Source organism: Antechinus flavipes, chromosome 2 (genome assembly GCF_016432865.1).
Source record: "Antechinus flavipes isolate AdamAnt ecotype Samford, QLD, Australia chromosome 2, AdamAnt_v2, whole genome shotgun sequence".
Classification (NCBI taxonomy): Eukaryota; Metazoa; Chordata; class Mammalia; order Dasyuromorphia; family Dasyuridae; genus Antechinus; species Antechinus flavipes.
In genome coordinates this window covers 247,139,715-247,160,182 of record NC_067399.1, presented here as the reverse complement: position 1 = coordinate 247,160,182, position 20,468 = coordinate 247,139,715, and the positions used below count along the sequence as shown (strand labels likewise).

The 20,468-nt window shown below is 37.2% G+C and overlaps 1 protein-coding gene across 1 annotated transcript; it reads left to right on the top strand.

Moving 5' to 3' along the window:
• Positions 1–10,769: 10,769 nt before the first annotated feature.
• On the top strand, positions 10,770–20,378 carry CTSZ (cathepsin Z). Its single transcript, XM_051976661.1, has 6 exons — positions 10,770–11,027; positions 11,493–11,656; positions 18,233–18,412; positions 18,956–19,106; positions 19,339–19,504; positions 20,055–20,378. The coding sequence occupies exons 1-6, from the start codon at positions 10,876–10,878 to the stop codon at positions 20,163–20,165; spliced, it is 924 nt and encodes a 307-aa protein (XP_051832621.1). The 5' UTR covers positions 10,770–10,875; the 3' UTR covers positions 20,166–20,378.
• The last annotated feature ends 90 nt before the right edge of the window (positions 20,379–20,468 follow it).

Sequence of the window (20,468 nt, the reverse complement as noted above, 5' to 3'; positions counted from 1 at the left end):
GAGGCAGGTGACCTTATACAGCCTGTTCTCCCTGAATCCAATTCACTTGCATGTGATACAGCCTGTTCTCCCTAAATCCAATTCACTTGCATGTGATAGCATCATCTCTGATATCATGGTTCTCTTTGAGAACAAAGGACAAACAACAACAACAAAACAACGATTTGGATATTTATCATAACCCTTCTAGCAGAATATAAGCGCCTTGAAGTTCCTGGGGACTATATATATTTTTGGTCTAGTAGTACCTTGTTGGTAATAATTGCTTAATGGGCATTTATTAAATTGAATTAATACTTCTTATTCATAATAACCTCTACCATTTTCTGCCAGATAGAGAAGAGCAGGTTAAATGGCTCACACAGAACTGCCACTGATTTAGCTCAGCCTTTGGCACTATGTGCTTAAAAGGTTCTTCCTTCCTCTCTTTCTCTCTCTGCCTATCTTTCTCTGTTTCTGTCTTTCTGTCTCTCTGTCTATCTGTATTTCTATGTCTCTCTCTGTGTCTCTCTTTCTCTCTGTCTTTACTGATCACCTATTTAAATTTATGTTATCATAAGACTGGACAGGGTTGGTCTTCGAGAACACCTAGTCCAAATTCCTCATTTAACAAGACAGAAGAAAGTTAGCGTTAGAATGAAGTCACCTAAGTTGAGTGACCTTTCAGCTCTTTGGCAAAATAGATTGCACTAGCAGTGGTCCACTTGATATTCTTTGTAGACCCCAGGAAAAACCTCCTTTATGAAAAACGTTTCCCCCCCCCCTCACCTCTCCCTCCTCTCTTCCCCTGTCTTCTCCCCTCCTCTCTCCCCCAGAGTTGGAATTCTGGAGAAGTATACTTGAAACAAGGGTACTTAGAATGAGGTGCTAACTCAGTGGAATTGATGAAATTATGGTTCTCTAGTATACATATACTTAGCATGGTCATGTAATGTTATGTAATGGTTCTCTAGTTCACACATACTCAGTATATTGTAATGATGTAATTGTAGCAGAGTATATAAACTGGGGACAAACTCAGTGAAGACTTGACCAGCTTCATGGTGGCTGTTCTGTCTTCATCACTTCTTTACTAAGACCAAAGGACTCAGACTGGTCCCGAGATCCCCCAGAGAGCTAGTCTGGACACTATGTTTTTTTGTTTGTTTGTTTGTTTTGTTTTGTTTTGTTTTGTTTTTTATTTTTCCATTTATTTTATTTTATTATTTTTTTAAAATAACTTTTTATTGACAGAACCCATGCTAGGGTAATTTTTTATAACATTATCCCTTGCACTCACTTCTGTTCTGATTTTTCCCCTCCCTCCTTTTACCCCCTCCCCCAGATGGCAAGCAGTCCTATACATGTTAAATAGGTTACAGTATATCCTAGATACAATATATGTGTATGAACCGAACAGTTTTTTTTAATAACTTTTTATTGACAGAAACCATGCCAGAGTAATTTTGTACAATATTATCCCTTGCACTCACTTCTGTTCTGATTTTTCCCCTCCCTCCCTCCACCCCCTCCTCCAGATGGTAAGCAGTCCTTTACATGTTAAATATGTTACAGTATATCCTAGATACAATATATGTGTGCAGAACCGAACAGTTCTCTTGTTGCACAGAAAGAAATGGATTCAGAAGGTATAAATAACCTGGGAAGAAAAACAAAAATGCAAGAAGTTTATATTCATTTCCCAGTGTTCTTTCTTTGGGTGTTGCTGCTTCTGTCAACCCTTGATCAATTGAAACTGAATTAGCTCTCTTTATTGAAGAGATCCACTTCCATCAGAATACATCCTCAAACAGTATCGCTGTTGAGGTATATAATGATCTCCTGAGAACCGAACAGTTCTCTTGTTGCCCAGGGAGAATTGGATTCAGAAGGTATAAATAACCTGGGAAAAAAACCAAAAATGCAAGCAGTTTATATTCATTTCCCAGTGTCCTTTCTTTGGGTGTAGCTGCTTCTGTCCATCTTGATCAACTGAAACTAACTTAGATCTCTTTGTTGAAGAAATCTACTTCCATCAGAATACATCCTCATGTTCTATGTTATGTAGATGATTCTCTTCATTACTGGACAATTGGAACTGGTTTGAATCAATTCATTGTTGAAGAAAACCATGTCCACCAGAATTGATCATCTTATAGTCTTGTTATTGCCATGTATAATGATCTCCTGAGTCTGCTCACAAAAATTAAGATTAAAAAATAAAGGTAGCACTGCTCAGGTCTTCAGGGAATCAAAGACAGGATGATATGGACATACATTAGGAGCTCATGAAACATATGAACCTGGACCTGCTGAATCCAGTGATGATGACATAACAGTATCGCTGTTGAGGTATATAATGTTCTCCTGGTTCTGCTCATTTCACTTAGCATCAGTTCATGTAAATCTCGCCAGTCCTCTCTGTATTCATCCTGCTGGTCATTTCTTACAGAACAATAATATTCCATAACATTCATATACCACAATTTACTCAACCATTCTCCATTTGATGGGCATCCATTCAGTTTCCAGTTTCTAGCCACTACAAACAGGGCTGCCACAAACATTTTGGCACATACAGTGGACACTATGTTTTAATTCATCCCGGTGTGGGGGCTCTAGAAAGCAGAGCATTACCTTGAGATGTACAGACTGCTGACTGACTGATTGGCTGAGAATGCTGATGCAAATTGGGAGATTGAAGGAGACAATAAAGACTTTGGACTTTACCCCTGACTATTCTCATGATGATTATTCTGCTGAAACCAAGGCTGGTCCTGAGACCTCCAGAAAGTTAACCAGAACCATTATACCACCCCACCAGCCCCAGTCAAAAAGTTAATGCAATATTTAAACCCAAATCCACTTTAGTCACAGGGAGCTTAACTCTCTTATCATCATCACTGGACTCAGCAGGTCCAGGTTCATATGTTTCATGAGTTCCTAATGTATGTCCATATCATCCTGTCTTTGACTCCCTGAAGACCTGAGCAATGCTACCTTTATTTTTTAATCTTAATTTCTGTGAGCAGACTCAGGAGATCATTATACATGGCAATAATAAGACTATAAGATGATCAATTCTGGTGGACATGGTTTTCTTCAACAATGAATTGATTCAAACCAGTTCCAATTGTCCAGTAATGAAGAGAATCATCTACACCCAGAAAGAGGACTAGGGGAACTGAGTGTGGACCATAACATAGTATTTTCACTCTTTCTGTTATTGTTTGCTTGCATTTTTGTTTTTCTTCTTAAGTATTTTTTTCTTTCTAGATCTGATTTTTCTTGTGTAGCAAGATAACTGTATAAGTTATATATTGGATTTAACATATAATTTAACATATTTAATATATTGGACTACCTACCATCTAGAGGAGGGGGTGGGGGGAAGGTGAGGAAAATTTGGAACAGAAGGTTTTGCATGGGTCAATGTTGAAAAAATTATCCATCCATATATTTTGTAAATAAAGATTTAACAAATTTTTTAAAAAGAAAAAGAAAAGAGAAGGAAATAAATAAATTTTAATTTTTGTTGATACATTATGTTTTTACATTATTTTTACTTCTGAATATATTTCTTTTCTTTTTAATTATTTTCAATAGTATTTTATTTTTCCAAATACATGTAAAGATAATTTTCGAGATTCATTTTTGTAAGACTTTATGTTCCAAACTTTTCTCCCTCCTTCCCTTACCATCCCCCTATACAAGATAGCAAGTAATCTGATAAAGGTTAAATACTGGCATTCTGAATGTATTTTTCCTACTATCCTCTCTTCTTGTTCCCTTCCTATCCCAGTGAAGCATCTTTTTTGTTTGTTTGTTTTGTTTTTGTTGTTGTTGTTTTTAAAAGGAGGGGAGAGGAAAATCGGCTTAGTGAAACCAACCCAAATCCTTAAGATGTCTACACACTTACTTTAAGTTCCCCTTCTTCTCCATTGGCTCTCCCTATGTATGCATCAGTGAAGCTTGTTACTCCTCCACATTGATATCAAAGCTTATTATTAGGTTCTTATTTTTCAGAAGCAAGAGCTGGGACATAGTGGAGGAGGGGGTGGACAAACACTATGGAGGGAATCTGAGAAGGATTCTTTTTTGACTTTTTTTTTAACCTAAATTTTTTTACCTAATTTACCTAAATTATTGAATTATTGAAGTCATTAAGTCAGAAAAGCAGGGTCTAGTAGCTCTGTTTGAAGGAGAAAGAAAGAAGAGACAGACAGACAAGACAGAAATAGAGACAGAAACAGAGAGGTTGTATCTAGTTATAGATAAATCTTATCTCTAAGGAACTGATTGTGCAAAGATAGTACCAAAGCTTAATTATGACAAACTCCAATATTACCCCAGACTAGCCTTTCTTCCCCAAGTTCCTCATTTACTACACTCAAATGTTATCTCATTTCCTAATGATTAACTCACTTTGACACTGAAACTGACTTCTAGGGACGATTAAACAAAAGGCACACTTAAATTTATAAAGTATTACCAGCACTTTTTTCCCCCTGAATATAATAAGTTTCTTGAATGGTAGGGCAACTTCTGAGCTAAGGAAATACTATACCTTTGTCCAGTTTGGGCAGCCTTGAAAGGGCTTCTATAGGATTTCTCAAATAAATGTTTGGTCATTGCATTCATCAGAATTTCTAAGTCTTTTAAAGTTGTTTTACTTTACAACGTAATGATTATGTTCTTTGTACTGGAAGTACTGTATGTTAGACATAAGTGGTGGGGGTGGGATTAGGGTCATTGGACAAATCAATCAAATCAACCCATCCTATCTGAAGTAACTCATAAGAAAACATCTCAATTGTGTGCTGGTTGTGAACAACACCTGGAGCTTCCTAATGGCAAGTCTATTTTGATTGAGAGACTTGGTCTTTAAGCTAGTTAGAATCAGAGATCCAAGTGCTTAGCAGTGTAAATAATAATAATAGATAGCCTCTTTCTTCATATGTCCTTTCTAGTTAATTTGGATATTTATAAGTCAAAATACCTTTTTCACTCAGCGTGGTTCTTAAAACACTATTGCTGTTATATGCAGTTTTCTCTTCATTCTGCTCATTTCAGTCTTAGTTATTTTTTCATTGTTTTTCTAAAATCATTTTTTGTAGTACAGTAGTATTCCATCAAAATCATATACAACAATTTGTTCAACTGTTCCCAATTAACTTACAAGACCTAAAACTGAATTCATTCCCTTCACTTAAAATGGAAAAGGACAAAATCAGAAATCAAAGAGCTAGAACTTTCATAAAAAGCTCAGAGAGAAGAAAGCCTCAAGGCTTCTCTTCTCATTCCTCTTGCTGTGAGGAATGAACAAGCAGATTCCCAGAATTGTCAAAGCAAAGAGAGTAGGCTAAAGCTGACTCAAGCCTTTTGGAAGATACCCCCAGACTTGGCTATACAAATAATAAAAAACATCTCTCAACCAAATGTTCAGCACACTGGAACTAGTTACAGTACTTATATAGTCTCTCCAGGAAGCAGGCTCTTCAGCTTCTCTGTTCAGGAAAGTTGTATCAAACAAATATATGGCTACATTTCGGCATAGATCTGATTCCCATTACACAAGAATGGGAAATGACTATCATGGGAATAGGTAGTAAGATCTCTGTCACAAGAGGGCTTCAAGTAAAGACTGGATAATCACTTGGTAATCATGTTGAAGATGAGATTCATTTTTCAAGCTTTTGCTTGAAATTTGCTAAGATTGCTAAGAGCCAATTCTAATCGAAAACATGAAATTATTGTTCTTTCCAATATTTGTCAACATACTCCCTCAATTATTAATAACCAAATTAACAAAAACCATATGATCATGTCAATAGATGCAGAAATAGCATTCGATAAAATCCAACATCCATTTCTATTTCTGTAAAGTAATCAGTAGCATCTATTTAAAACAATCAGTAAGAGGCATATGTAATGGGGATAAACTGGAACCATCCCCAATAAGATCAAGAATGAAACAAGGTTGCCCACTATCACCATTACTATTCAATATTGTATTAGAAATGCTAGCTTTAACAATAAGAGTTGAGAAAGAGATTAAAAGAATCAGAGGAGGTAATGAGGAAACCAAATTATCACTCTTTGCTGATGATATGATGGTATACTTAAAGAATCCCAGAGATTCTACTAAAAAGCTATTAGAAATAATCCACACCTTTAGCAAAGTTGCAGAATACAAAATAAACCCACATAAGTCATCAGCATTCTTATATATCACTAATAAAATCCAACAGTTATAGTTACAAAGAGAAATTCCATTTAAAGTAACTACCAAGAGTATAAAATATTTTGGAATCTATCTGCCAAGGGAAAATCAGGAACTATATGAACAAAACTACAAAACACTTTCCCCACAAATTAAGTCAGATCTAACCAATTGGAAAAATATTAAATGGTCTTGGATAGGGCAAGCAAATATAATAAAGATGACAATTCTACCTAAACTAATCTATTTATTTGACTCCCCAAAAACTATTTTAATGATCTAGAAAAAATAACAACAAAGTTCATATGGAAAAACAAAAGGCAAAAAATTTTAAGGGAACTAATGAAAAAAAAAAATCAAATGAAGGTGGCCTAGCTAGATCTAAAATTATATTATAAAGCAGCGGTTACCAAAACCATTTGGTATTCACTAAGAAATAGACTAGTCGATCAGTGGAATAGGTTAGATTCAAAGGACAAAACAGTCAATAAATTTTATAATCTAGTGTTTGACAAACCCAAAGACCCCAGCTATTGGGATAAGAACTTACTGCTTGACAAAAACTGCTGGGAAAATTGGAAATTAGTATGGCAGAAACTAGGCATTGACCCACACTTAACACCATACACCAAGGTAAGGTCAAAATGGGTTCATGACCTAGGCATAAAGAATAAGATTATAAACAAGTTAGAAGATAGGATAGATTACCTTTCAGATCTGTGGAAGAGGAAGGAATTTATGACCAAAGAAGAACTAGAGATCATTATTGATCACAAAATAGAAAATTTTGATTATATCAAATTGAAAAGTTTTTGTACAAACAAAACTAATGCAGACAAGATTAGAAGGGAAGCAATAAACTGGGAAAACATTTTTACAGTCAAAGGTTCTGCTAAAGGCCTCATTTCCAAAATATATAGAGAAATGACTCTAATTTATAAGAAATCAAGCCATTCTCCAATTGATAAATGGTCAAAGGATATGAACAGACAATTCTCAGATGAAGAAATTGAAACTATTTCCAGCCATATGAAAAGATGCTCCAAGTCATTACTAATCAGAGAAATGCAAATTAAGACAACTCTGAGATACCATCACACACCTGTCAGATTGGCTAGAATGACAGGGAAAGAGAATGAGGAGGGCATGTGGGAAAACTGGGACACTGATACATTGTTGGTGGAATTGTGAATAGATCCAACCATTCTGGAGAGCAATTTGGAAAATATGCTCAAAAAGTTATCAAACTGTGCATACTCTTTGATCCAGCAGTATTACTACTGGGCTTATACCCCAAAGCGATACTAAAGAAGGGAAAGGGGCCTGTATGTGTAAGAATGTTTGTGGCAGCCCTCTTTGTAGTGGCCAGAAACTGGAAACAGAGTAGATGCCCATCAATTGGAGAATGGCTGAATAAATTGTGTTGTATGAATATTATGGAATAATGTTCTGTAAGAAATGACCAGCAGGATGATTTCAGAAAGGCTTGAAGAGACTTACATGAACTGATACTGAGTGAAATGAGCAGAACCAGGAGATCTTCAACAATAACATGATGATTGATTCTGATGGATGTGGCCCTCTTCAACAATGAGATAAATCAAATCAGTTTCAATAGAGTAGTAATGAACTGAACCAGCTACACCCAGCAAAAGAACTCTGGGAGATGACTATGAACCACTACATAGAATTCCCAATCCCTCTATTTTTATCCGCCTGCATTTTTGGTTTCCTTCACAGGTTAATTGCACACTATTTCAAAGTCCAATTCTTTTTGTACAGCAAAATAACTGTATGGACATGTAGACATATATTGTATTTAACTTATGCTTTAACATGTTTAACATGTATTGGGCAATCTGCCATCTGGGGGAAGGGATGGGGAGAAGGAAGGGAAAAGTTGGAACAGAGGGTTTTGCAATTGTCAATGCTGAAAAATTACCCATGCATATATCTTGTAAATAAAAAGCTATAATAAAAAAATCATACTCCATCAATGAAGATTATTAACATTAAGTGACTTGCTTAGAGTCCCAAAGCTAGTAAATAGCAGTAGTCCAAATTTTCACTCTGGAAGTCTTCTTATCCTTCTCCTCCCCACCCCACTCCCTTTTATTCCCTTTCTTCTTGTCTCCTTTTATATATGTTCCCATCCTTTAGATTGCAAGCTCTTTGAAGTTAGGGACTGTTTTCCTTTTTATTAATTGTGCCACTTGTACATAGTACAGTGTTCTGTGATACAGTTTTGTACTACATGATAAGCACTTCTAACATGTTTATTGGATTGGATTGGATTGGCTCTGTTGCCCCTTTGTCTTGTCTATAAAAGAGCTATCTTAAAAATGTAATCTGAAAATGAATATAGTAAAATTCCATAATAAATTATCTCTCAATGGTCCATTAAAAGATTCATATCAGTGGCATGTGTCTACTAGAAACTTTACAAAATATTTGTTGAGTTGAATATGGATTAGTACATATTAGTACAAATCTTGGGTCAAATCCTCTCTCTCCAAATACAACAGGAAAAACTTAATGTAACAGAGTCTTATCCTCTGATGCCTTTGTTACAAAAGTTTATTCTGGGTGCTTTAAAGTATTGTCTATAGTTAAAATACATGATATTATTGAAAATAGCTAAAATTTTTGAGCCTGGACTTTTTTTCTCCCAGATGAGAATGGGTAGGGAAAATATATGTCTTGAATCTGTCCAGCTAAAAATATTATTGATATTCATCATAAGTGAGCTTGAAAATAGGCAGGGTGGAGATTATTGCTCAAGAGAGGAGTAATGAAATCAACTACTCTCATTTTAACTTCAGTTTTCAGTTCTCCATTTCAGTTTAAGGAGAATTGCCTTTTCCCCCCTTTTTTCTTTCTTTTTGAAAAATTCACAGTAAGACAAATTATTTTTCTTTAGGGCATTATTTCAGAACACTTGGGTTTAAATCTGGTTTTGCCTCTTATTTACAGGTCCTTGGACAGGTAGCTTTCCCTCTTTGGGTCTCAGTTTCCTTATATGTAAAATGAGAAGGTTGGACTTGTTGACCTCTGAATAAGGTCTTCATCTGTGATCCAATGAACTCCTTCATTTTCTTATCCTTGGAGAGAAACTGAACTTCTAGGATAGTGTTTCTTAGACTGTTCCTTAAGCACCATTTTACAAAGGAGTCAAAGAGGGTCCTGGGAACAAAGTAAATCTTAATAGTATGTAGACAAGTAGACTCAGCAAACCTATCTGCTCTGTTGTCTTTGTTGTCCCTTGGTCACTTATGATATGGTTTCCATCCAAGGAGGGAAATCATGGGAGATTGCCTGAAACCTAACATGAATTTTGATCATCACTTATAAAAATTACGAAAGTGTATAGGGTGGTTTAGAGACATAGCTTCAGCATATTAGAGTCAATATCCAATATAGCCCAGAATGCGGTGTTTTAATTCAGGAAAGAATAAATGAAATGTCAATGGTTAAGGAAACATAAGTAAAAATATTCAAGTCCTAAATTGGTGAAATTTTGTTATTTGAGGTAAAAATTTTGGGGACAATTTATTGTTTTAAGTTTTGATTAAAGGGATGGTTGTTTGAATTGTTATGAACCCAATAGTAGAAAATGGCATCTGCTGCAGTCTGGAAACTGCTAAAGATAAGGATGTCTGTGTCTGGCCTACAATAGGCTCCTCTTGACTCTACTTCCCCATTGTCCTATTTCTTTTCTGAACAGAAAATTTTCCCACCTGGTTAATCCTCTTCAATTTCAAGTGGTAAGCTTGGAAGACAGTTTGAGTTGTAACTTTAGAAGTGAGAAGAGAGATTGATATTGGAAAGAAAAGAATGGGGATCTTGCTTAGAAGTGATATGGAAGTCGAGTGTATTGTTGAGATTTCTAAGAAAGAGAAAGGACAAAGACAGACCCTTAAAGGAATCCGGAAGAGAAACTCCCTTACGACAAAAATACAAATTTATTGTATTCTCTGAGAGTCGTGAGGTGTACTTCTTTTAGAAAATTCCTCTTAGAGGTAATCAGGACCTCAGGGATTGGAGGCGGGATCTGGGCATCTTTCTCGTTCTTGAACTTTATTTAGTCAAAAGCATTTTCCGATTAGAGCGGGCTGCTTTTAGCGGAAAGGACTTTGTGAAAAGTCATTGCTAAGTAAATTTACTTCCAAGACAAGTTCAAAATCAAGATCAAGTTTAAGATGTGGATAAAGTTCAAAGGAAATGGGGATACATTCTAGCAGTTTGGGTCTACTTCCCGGAGCTCACTTGGAGTGTTGGGACAGCACAGACTGCGAGTAGAGGGAAGGGGAAGGGAATGCAGCCTGCGCGGTCTCGTTGAGGGTACAGCAGGTTCCAGGACCCCTGGCCCAGCCTGTGGCTGGTGTGAGGGGGACTGGCGGGGCCTCCTTGGGGCCCTCCTCAGCTTCAAAGTGGTGTGGGCGGAGCGGGGATAGGAGATCCAGGGCACCCGCGGGTCTGGGGCGGGGAGGAGGGGGTAAAAGAAGAGGCCCGCCCCAGGGGTGGGTCCGAGCAGACGCAGCTATAAGGAGGCCCCGAGGGCGCTGCCGAACTCATTTACTCCGAGCTGGAAAAGGAAAAGGAAAAGGAAAGAGCAGTGGGGGACAGCGAGAGTGGGGTCAGAGGAAGCGAGGGAGGACCAGAGGAAGCGCGGGATGGCTTCGACCCGGGTGCTGCTGCTGCCGCAGTTGCCGCTGCTTCTGCTGGTACTTTGGAACATCTGGAGTCTGGGCTCCGCGGGCATCTACTATCGGGAGGGCCAGAGTTGCTACCGGCCGCTGCGAGGGGACCGGCCCCAGGGGCGCAGGTGGGTAAAGGAGCTTTGCTCCCACCCTACCCCCCACTCCGGAGCGCGACTCTCGGGGCGCACGCTCTCATTGCTCCAGCCCTGTGCGAGATGGAGAGTAGAGGGCAGGGTCCGGGCCCCAACTTAGAATTGGGGCCCCGAGTTTCCCTGGAATTTCTGGGTGACCCCTCCCTCCCTCCCCCCCTCCCCCCCCCCCCTTACAAAGGAAGGAATGGCTGGGGCCCGGCGAGAGTGGGGAAATGAACCCTGCCTTCCCGCATCAGGCTCTCCTCTGGGTACAGAGTGTGGGACTTGGGACAAAGCTGCCCCTGAGTGGGGGTGGGGAAAGGGTCGTGTGTCTGTGCGCGCGCGTGCTTGCATGTGTGAGTTTGTGTACTGGACAGAAAGAAGTGAGCGAGTTAAGGAAACCAGAGCACCTCCCTCCTGCTCGGGTTCCCGAGGTGACTCCTGCTCCCTTCACGTTAGGACCTACCCCAGGCCCCACGAATACTTGTCTCCTTCTGAGCTGCCCAAAGCCTGGGACTGGCGCAACGTGAATGGGGTCAACTTTGCCAGCATCACCCGGAACCAGCACATCCCCCAGTACTGCGGCTCCTGCTGGGCCCACGGCAGCACCAGCGCCCTGGCAGGTGGGTTAGCGGGCAGGGCAAGGGCACAGCACGGGTCTGGTTTGGGCCAAATTGGGAGGAAAGACACCCCTTCTATCCGTGTCGAAGTTGTGGGGAGTTTGGGGTTCTCCGCAGTTGATCCTAGAACTTTCCCAAGTCAGAAACAAAAGCGGCTAATGCAGTAGAATAGCAAAAAATAAATTTCCTCTTGATGACTGGGGCCATGTGTGTCTGAGATTCTGCTAATTCCCCAAATTGCTAAACTACCCTCTTAGGTGACTCAGACTCATCCGCCCTCCTGTGTTCCTTGCTGTTTTCCCGTTCTGATTCTGATAGGGAAAAAAAAAAAAAAACAAAACAAAACTAATTTTACAGTAACAACAAGAATGCTAAACCACAACCACCCAAAAAAAACCCTCATGACTCTTTTTAGTTTAGGAAGTCATTGTTCTTGAGAAGTAAATTATTCCCCGTTAATGTTTGAAACTCCTTGCCATTGGATTAATGCCAATTCTGGGCTTAAGAGTTTTTGACTCTTACTAAGACCTGTGGTCATTTGGGGATGGGGGGAAGAGGCTGGGTCCAGAAGGAGTGTCATTGGAATGATAGAGAATACTATGGTTGGGGCAGCTAGTTGGTGTAATGGACCTGTCCTGAAGTCAGGAGGACCTGAGCGCAGCGACCGCACACACTTAACACTGGCTGTGCGACCCTGGGCAAGTCACTTAACCCCAACTGCCTCAAAATTAAAAAAATAAAAAACCCTCAGAACCTCAGCTTTGTATACAAAGTTGCCAGTGTGCTCCATTGCTGGAGGTGTTTTGAGTAATTGTATTTATATCAAATATATAATTTCCTCAACATGTTTCCCTCTGCTTTTATCCCTCTGCACTTTCTAGGTATTGCATAACTTGATATAGCAATAGAATACCTAAGGTAAGTAGATAGGAAGTGAAAAGGTTGAAAGGGCACTTTAGGGCTGGGACTTTGTACGTTTAGCATTGCTCAAATCTCTCCTGATGAAATTTATATTTTGGTTTCACTTGAGAAGAATTAAAGTTCATAATAGTATGATTTGTTTCTCCTTCCTGTTTCTCTAGTTATACAGAACAACAGAATAGAATTCTTTGGGTGTGTTTGCCTCTAGAGAAAAATGGGGGAAGGTTCCAGAGTTTGTGATTTGGAGGGAAAAAAGGCAGTAGGAGTCTCATTTGTCAGGCTAATGCCCCTAGGAAACAGAGTTAATCATAATCAACAGGACTGCCCAACACACAGAGACAGTGTAATATAAATATTAGAAAACTGACTTCTAAGCTAGGAAGACCAGGGGTTAAGTCCTGTCTCTTGACATATGCTGTGTATACTCTAAGCAATTCTTAACACTATATATTGCTACAATAAAGTGCCAGTCTGCGTTGGAAAGTCACAGGTTCAATCATTATTCCTAGTAATTTCCAAATAAATTTCTTTCTCTCACTATCCAGGCAATCATTTCTTCCCATTAAGATTAAAAAAATATGAAAGAAATATTTTATTAAACAAAAAGATTTTTCTGACAGTATATGCAATATTCATTTCATTCTTATAAACTCCCCCTACCTCCAAAAAAGTTACATCTTCCCTCTTCCCCCTCCCCCCCCAACTTTTTTCTGGGGCTAAACTTAGTCATTTTAATTTCACAAGGTTCCAATTCATTCTCTACCTTGTAGTTTTACATATCAGATTTAATCCTAATTCATTGAGAGTCACTTTTCCCCCCACCATTAATGGTTAAGTCAAGAGTGACATTTGCATTTTGAAGCCATATAGAAATGATCCTTAATTTTTTTAAAATAATGGGTAAAAGGACATAGATGACTGAATTTTGACTTTAAAAATCAGTCAGCAATCCATTTCTCTATTTAATAATTAAATGATTGTCAGTGACAAGCAATGTGGTCTTTAAGGTTTCTACTAGCTCTAGCACTAGTAGCATTTTGCCTTTTATTAGAAGTAGGAAAGAGGGACAAAGTACTAATTCATGGGAATATAATATGTTGGAATCTTGCTGTAATGGGTTCTCATTCCAGATGATCAAAAAGATGAAAACACTTCCCTTAAGGAGGTTCATTTATGTCTTAATTAAATCCCTGGATGTAGACCCAAAGGAGTTATTCTAATACTAGAAATTTACCCTCTCGTGAAGATGGGCCAGTGTTTGTAACTATTATTTCTAGTTTGGGCTTCCCTTTATATTGTTCATTTTATTTTTTCTATCTGGGGGAAAGAATTGAAAAAATATTAAAAGCTACGGTTGAATGTCAATATTGCCTGGTAATTTAAAAAAAAAGCTTTTTGGAAACACTGTGGCATGATGAATAATGACTGACTGACTTAGGTTTGTATCCTGAACTTAGTGGTTGTGTAATTCTTGGCAAGTAAGCCTCTAAAAGTCTCAATTTCTTCATCTATCATACAGGAATATTAGTAGTATCCTATACAAGATTGTCTTCTAACTAGCTCTAAACTGCTTGAGTGAACTGTTAAATTTTCAAGGTAGGTATTTATACCTCAGAAATTGGCACTTAGCTACAAGTCAGAACTTGATTCATCATAATAGTTAACACTTATATAGCACTTTGTTTTCAAAATTTTTTTATTTTTAAATTTCTAATTTCCCTAGGTACGTGTAAAAACATTTTTTGGTTATACATTTTTTAAAAAAATATATTTCCTTATGAATTTATATTGGGAGAGAAAAATCAGAAAAAAAGAGAAAAACCATAGAAGTGAAACAGTTCTTTTATTTTCATCTAAGTTGTTTATTGGTAATCCTTCATAACAATAGTGAATATCTTTGACAATAATGACAGTTTTAGGCTGTTTGAAATTAATAACCAGAAATTTTTTGAATATTTTGTTTTTGCATCTATAAAAGAATATTGTTTACTTTTTAAAACAGTAATCAAATGGCTTTCTCAAAGTCACATAAGTAAATAGTAAGTAGCAGATCTAGAGTTTAAACCAAGCTTTTGACTCTTAAATCCAGCTTTCTTTTCATTGTACTTATTGCTTCTAATTTAATAGCTTATCCTCTCTATTTAAAAAAAATATTATATTTCTGGTTATCTATGTACATTAAATTTTTAAATACACATTTATGAATCATATTGGGAGAGAAAAATCAGAACAAAAAAGAACATACATGAGAGGGGAGAAAAAACAGAAGAAAAAGAAAAAAAAGTGAATATAGCATATATTGATTTACATTATATCTTCATAGTGTTCTCTCTGGATGCAGATCCCAAAGTTTATTGGGATTGCCTTGGATCATTGAATTTCTGAAAAGAACCAAATCTTTCATAATTGAACATAGCACCATCTTTTTATTACTCTGTACAATGTATTTCTGGTTCTGCTTGTTTTGGTCAGCAGTTTGTGTATATCTTTCCAGGCCTTTCTAAAATCAGCTTGTTCAGTTATTACCTCATTTGATCCTCACAACAACCTTGGGAAGTAGGGCCCGATTATCCCCATTTTATAGATAAGGAAGCTGAAGCAACAAGGGGACTGATGACTTGTCCTGGGTCACTCAGCTAACACATATCTGAGGCTGGATTTGAATTGGGGTTTTCCCAATTCTAGGCCTTGCATTCTGCACACTGTATCACATAGCTTGCTATTGTTGCATATATAGACTTAAAGTGAAAATTAAATTTATGTGTAAAAATATCTCCCCTATCCCATTTGTTAAGAATTTATTAGCATATGTGTATTGTCTCCTAAACATTGCTTGAGCTCCAGAGATATGCTATGGGAGACTGAAATCATCACCAGGCTTCTGCCTGATGATTATAAGCTAATGAACAACAATAATAAATCTTTGGCATTCATATGGTGCTTTAAGGTTTGCAAAATGAACTATATTCTCTGAGATACCTTCATTATCTTATTTGAGCTTTAAAATCTGCCTGAGTTCACCTCATAGGATTGTTGAACATCAAATGAGATAGTATATTTTTAACTTGCTTTGTAAAAGTTAGCTATGACCTAAATCAATTTTTTTGTTTTGATCAATATAAATTTTGGTTTAAAAAAAAAAAAACTTAGAATGAGATTATAAATAAATTAGAAGAACATAGGATAGTTTACCTTTCAGATCTGTGGAAGAGGAAGGAATTTATGACCAAAGAAGAACTAGAGATCATTATTGATCACAAAATAGAAAATTTTGATTATATCAAATTGAAAAATTTTTGTACAAACTAATGCAGACAAGATTAGAAGGGAAGCAATAAACTGGGAAAACATTTTTATAGTCAAAGGTTCTGATAAAGGCCACATTTCCAAAATATATAATTGACTCTTAATTTTTTTTAAAAAATAACTTTTTATTGATAGAAGCCATGCCAGGATAATTTTTTACAACATTATCCCTTGCACTCACTTCTGTTCCGATTTTTCCCCTCCCTCCCTTCACCCCCTCCCCCAGATGGCAAGCAGTTCTATACATGTTAAATAGATCGCAGTATATCCTAGATACAAACAATATATGTGTGCAGAATTGAACAGTTCTCTTGTTGCACAGGGAGAATTGGATTCAGAAGGTAGAAATAACCCGGGAAGAAAAACAAAAATGCAAACAGTGTACATTCATTTCCCAGTGTTCTTTCTTTGGGTGTAGCTCCATCATTGATCAATTGAAACTGAGTTAGATCTCTTTATCGAAAAAATCCACTTCCATCAGAATATATCCTCATATAGTATCATTGTTGAAGTATATCTCCTGGTTCTGCTCATTTCACTTAGCATCATTTCATGTAAGTCTCTCCAAGCCTCTCTGTATTCATCCTGCTGGTCATTTTTTACAGAGCAATAATATTCCATAACATTCATATACCACAATTTACCCAACCATTCTCCAATTGATGGGCATCCATTCATTTTCCAGTTTCTAGCCACTACAAACAGGACTGCCACAAACATTTTGGCACATACAGATCCCTTTCCCTTCTTTAGTATTTCTTTGGGATATAAGCCCAGTAGTAGCACTGCTGGATCAAAGGGTATGCACAGTTTGATAACTTTTGGGCATAATTCCAGATTGCTCTCCAGAATGGTTGGATTTGTTCACAACTCCACCAACAATGCATCAGTGGAATTGACTCTTAATTTATAAATCAAGCTATTCTTCAATTGATAGTCAAAGGATATGAACAGACAATTCTCAAAGAAATTGAAACTTTCTAGCCATATGAAAAGATGCTCCAAGTCATTATTAATCAGAGAAATGCAAATTAAAACAACTCTGTGATACCACTACATACCTGTTAGATTGGCTAGAATGGCAGGCAAAGATAATACAGAATGTTGGAGGGGATGTGGGAAACTGGGACACTGATACATAGTTCCACCACCTATGGTGGAATTGTGAATACATGGCCCTCTTAAACGAGATGAACCAAGTCAGTTCCAATAGAGCAGTAATGAACTGAACCAGCTACATCCAGGGAAAGAACTGGGAGATGACTGAACCACTGCAATGAATTCCCAATCCCTCTATTTTTGTTCGCCTGCATTTTGGATTGCCTTCACAAGCTAATTGTACACTATTTCAAAGTCCGATTCTTTTTGTACAGTAAAATAGCTGTTTGGACATGTATATGTATATTGTATTTAACTTATACGCGTCAACCTGCCATCTGGGGGAAGGGGTGGGGAGAAGGAAGCCAAAAATTGGAACAAAGGGTTTTGCAATTGTCAGTGCTGAAAAATACTCATGCATATATCTTGTAAATAAAAAGCTATAATATAAAAAAAAATTAAGAGAAGTATGAACATTTAGCTTGATTCCCTGATAATGTGGTTGGATTTTTTTTTAATAACTTTTTATTGATAGAACTCATGCAGGGTAATTTTTTACATTATCCCTTGCATTCACTTCTGTTCCGATTTTTCCCCTCTCTACCTCCACCCCCTCCCCCAGATGGCAAGCAATCCTTTACATGTTGAATAGGTTATAGTATATCCTGGATACAATATATGTGTGCAGAACCGAACAGTTTTCTTGTTGCACAGGGAGAATTGAATTCAGAAGGTATAAATAATCCAGGAAGAAAAACAAAAATGCAAGCAGTTTATATTCATCTCCCAGTGTTCTTTCTTTGGGTGTAGCTGCTTCTGCCCATCTTTGATCAATTGAAACTGAATTAGCTCTTTATTGAAGAGATCCACTTCCATCAGAATACATCCTCAAACAGTATCATTGTTGAGGTATATAATGATCTCCTGGTTCTGCTCATTTCACTCAGCATCAGTTCATGTAAGTCTCGCCAGTCCTCTCTGTATTCATCCTGCTGGTCATTTCTTACAGAACAATAATCCTTTATACTGGTCAAAAAAACCACAAGGGAACTTTAAAAAAGTACATCTACATTCCCCGCTTCTCTATGTGATTAAACAGTTTTGTCTCAGCAAATCCAAGTGACCCAGGTTGAGTTCTACCTATCAGCTAACTTCATTACTACTAACTTTGATTGGAAAATAACCTTTTTTTCCCCTTGTATAGTACTGAGGACTTAATTTCTAAAAGGCAAAATGCTGGGACTTTCATTACAGATCGAATCAACATTAAGAGGAAGGGAGCCTGGCCATCTGCACTCCTGTCTGTGCAACATGTGATAGATTGTGGCAATGCTGGGTCCTGTGAAGGGGGAGATGATTTCTCTGTGTGGGAATATGCTAATAGGCATGGAATTCCTGATGAGACCTGCAACAACTATCAGGCCAAAGACCAAGGTAGGCAAGCAGCTTTGAAAGCCATCACAAATGTATAATTAGTCTAATCAGGCTGCCTTGTAAGCATCCACATCAAAAAGCTAACGATTATTTATTGGCATTTTAACTTATTAAACATGAGGCAGAACTTCTGTGTGAGGGACACAGGAAGCACTCTTCACTTTGTCTTACTTATATTATCTCATTCCTTTTTGCTTAGCCCTTTCCATATTTTTATTCCCTGTCTATGCCCTACTTGGGGCAAGGTACTATTCAGTTTAGGAAAATAGGTTTTTATGTTATTTTCCTAACATATGGAAAGTGGCTACTTTTCATTGATTACCAAGAACAAGAAAAAGCTTTTAGTTTTAAGATTATGTCATAGCATTCTAAGGAGCTTGCCATTTGTGATCCCATTAAAAAAGCAGATGTTCTGGCTAGTTTGTCACCCTTTAAATGAATATCTATTTTCTTCTGAGTGAGAAAGCCCTTAAATTTTTGCTCTATCCAAAACTTCTTAAAAAGTTGATTCTCATCTCGAGGTTTATCTAACTTTGCCCGCAGAATGTGACAAATTTAACCAATGTGGTACATGCAATGAATTCCAACATTGCTATTTTATCAAGAACTACACCCTCTGGAAAGTTGGGGACTATGGCTCCCTCTCTGGAAGAGAAAAGATGATGGCAGAGATATATGCAAATGGTCCTATCAGGTAAAAAAAAAATTTTTTTTCCCTCTTTTTTTTTTTTTGTTTCTGGGGCTGGTAATAGAAGTTAGAAAAGCTTATCAGAGTTTGGTTCAACATCAAAAACATTATGGTTTAGCAGGGGAGACCTTTGAACTGAATGGCTCAGATGATGTTTGTTTCTTTTAATTTAGCTGATGCTTTGAAAAAAAAATTAGCCTTAAGTATTAGCATTTCATTTTTATTCCTTCCTTTGTAGTTGTGGCATAATGGCAACAGAAGCCCTGGATAACTACACTGGAGGGATCTATTATGAATACAATCCTCAGCCCACGATAAACCATATCATCTCTGTGGCTGGTTGGGGTGTCAGTGAAGATGGAACAGAATACTGGATTGTCCGGAATTCATGGGGTGAACCCTGGGTAAATTTATTTTCCTTGCCAAGGATTAAGCAAATATAAGACACCAGAAAGGATATTTTAATTGCTAGCTAAAGCTAGAAATGATGCTGCATCGTTGCACCACTGTATATCCCCTTTAATTCTACTTTTAAAGAAAACATTTGGCAAATTTACATTGCAGGTTAATATTGAAGTTTCCTTTTCTAAGTTGTATCCATTTCTATCTTATTTTAAGAAATTAATCAATACTTTAATGAGATGTAACTATAGGAAATATATGATTTTTTTGGACAAAACATAGAAAAGGATCATAGAAGGATAAGTTTGGATAATTTGGTAAATAAAACTAAAACCTCCCAAATATTGGGCTGGCTGGGAGTTAAGACCTTTGAGAGGTGAGGGAATTCCACTTAATTGAGCTACTTATCCTGAGGAATTTGCTGGGAATCCAGGTTTCTCATCTACAATCCTAATTTAAATACAATTCCTCCTTCTGGGGGTAGATACTTGTAGCATTATGGAATTGGCAAGAAATAGTGGATAACCTTATACCATTTTTTCCCCCTCACAGGGTGAAAAAGGCTGGCTGAGGATTGTAACCAGCACATTTAAAGATGGAAAAGGCAGTAACTACAATCTTGCTATTGAAGAGTCCTGTTCATTTGGGGATCCAATAGTTTAAAAATTTTATTAAATATAACTAGTTGCTTCTAATACTTACCTCACATTGCAACACACATCTTTAAATATTTTAGCAAAATACACTTCCAAAAGTAGAAGTATACAAATCACTGTTTTTGCCTCATCCTCAGAAAACTGATCTACAATGGAATGGTTTATACCAAAATCTATACAGGATTATTTGATAAAATAAAATACTTTAGGAAAGTAGAAAGCTAATTCTTTACAAAAGTTACCAAATGGCATCAAATGGTAAGGAGGTTAATAAGGCATCTTGATTATGAAAGAAATGTCTTATGATGGG

Excerpts from the sequence above, each read along its gene's own strand:
- CTSZ (XM_051976661.1), top strand. The coding sequence starts at position 10,876 with ATGGCTTCGACCCGGGTGCTGCTGCTGCCGCAGTTGCCGCTGCTTCTG. Across the intron at positions 11,028-11,492 it reads GACCGGCCCCAGGGGCGCAG|GACCTACCCCAGGCCCCACG; the intron begins GTGGGTAAAGGA and ends CCTTCACGTTAG. Across the intron at positions 11,657-18,232 it reads CAGCACCAGCGCCCTGGCAG|ATCGAATCAACATTAAGAGG; the intron begins GTGGGTTAGCGG and ends CTTTCATTACAG.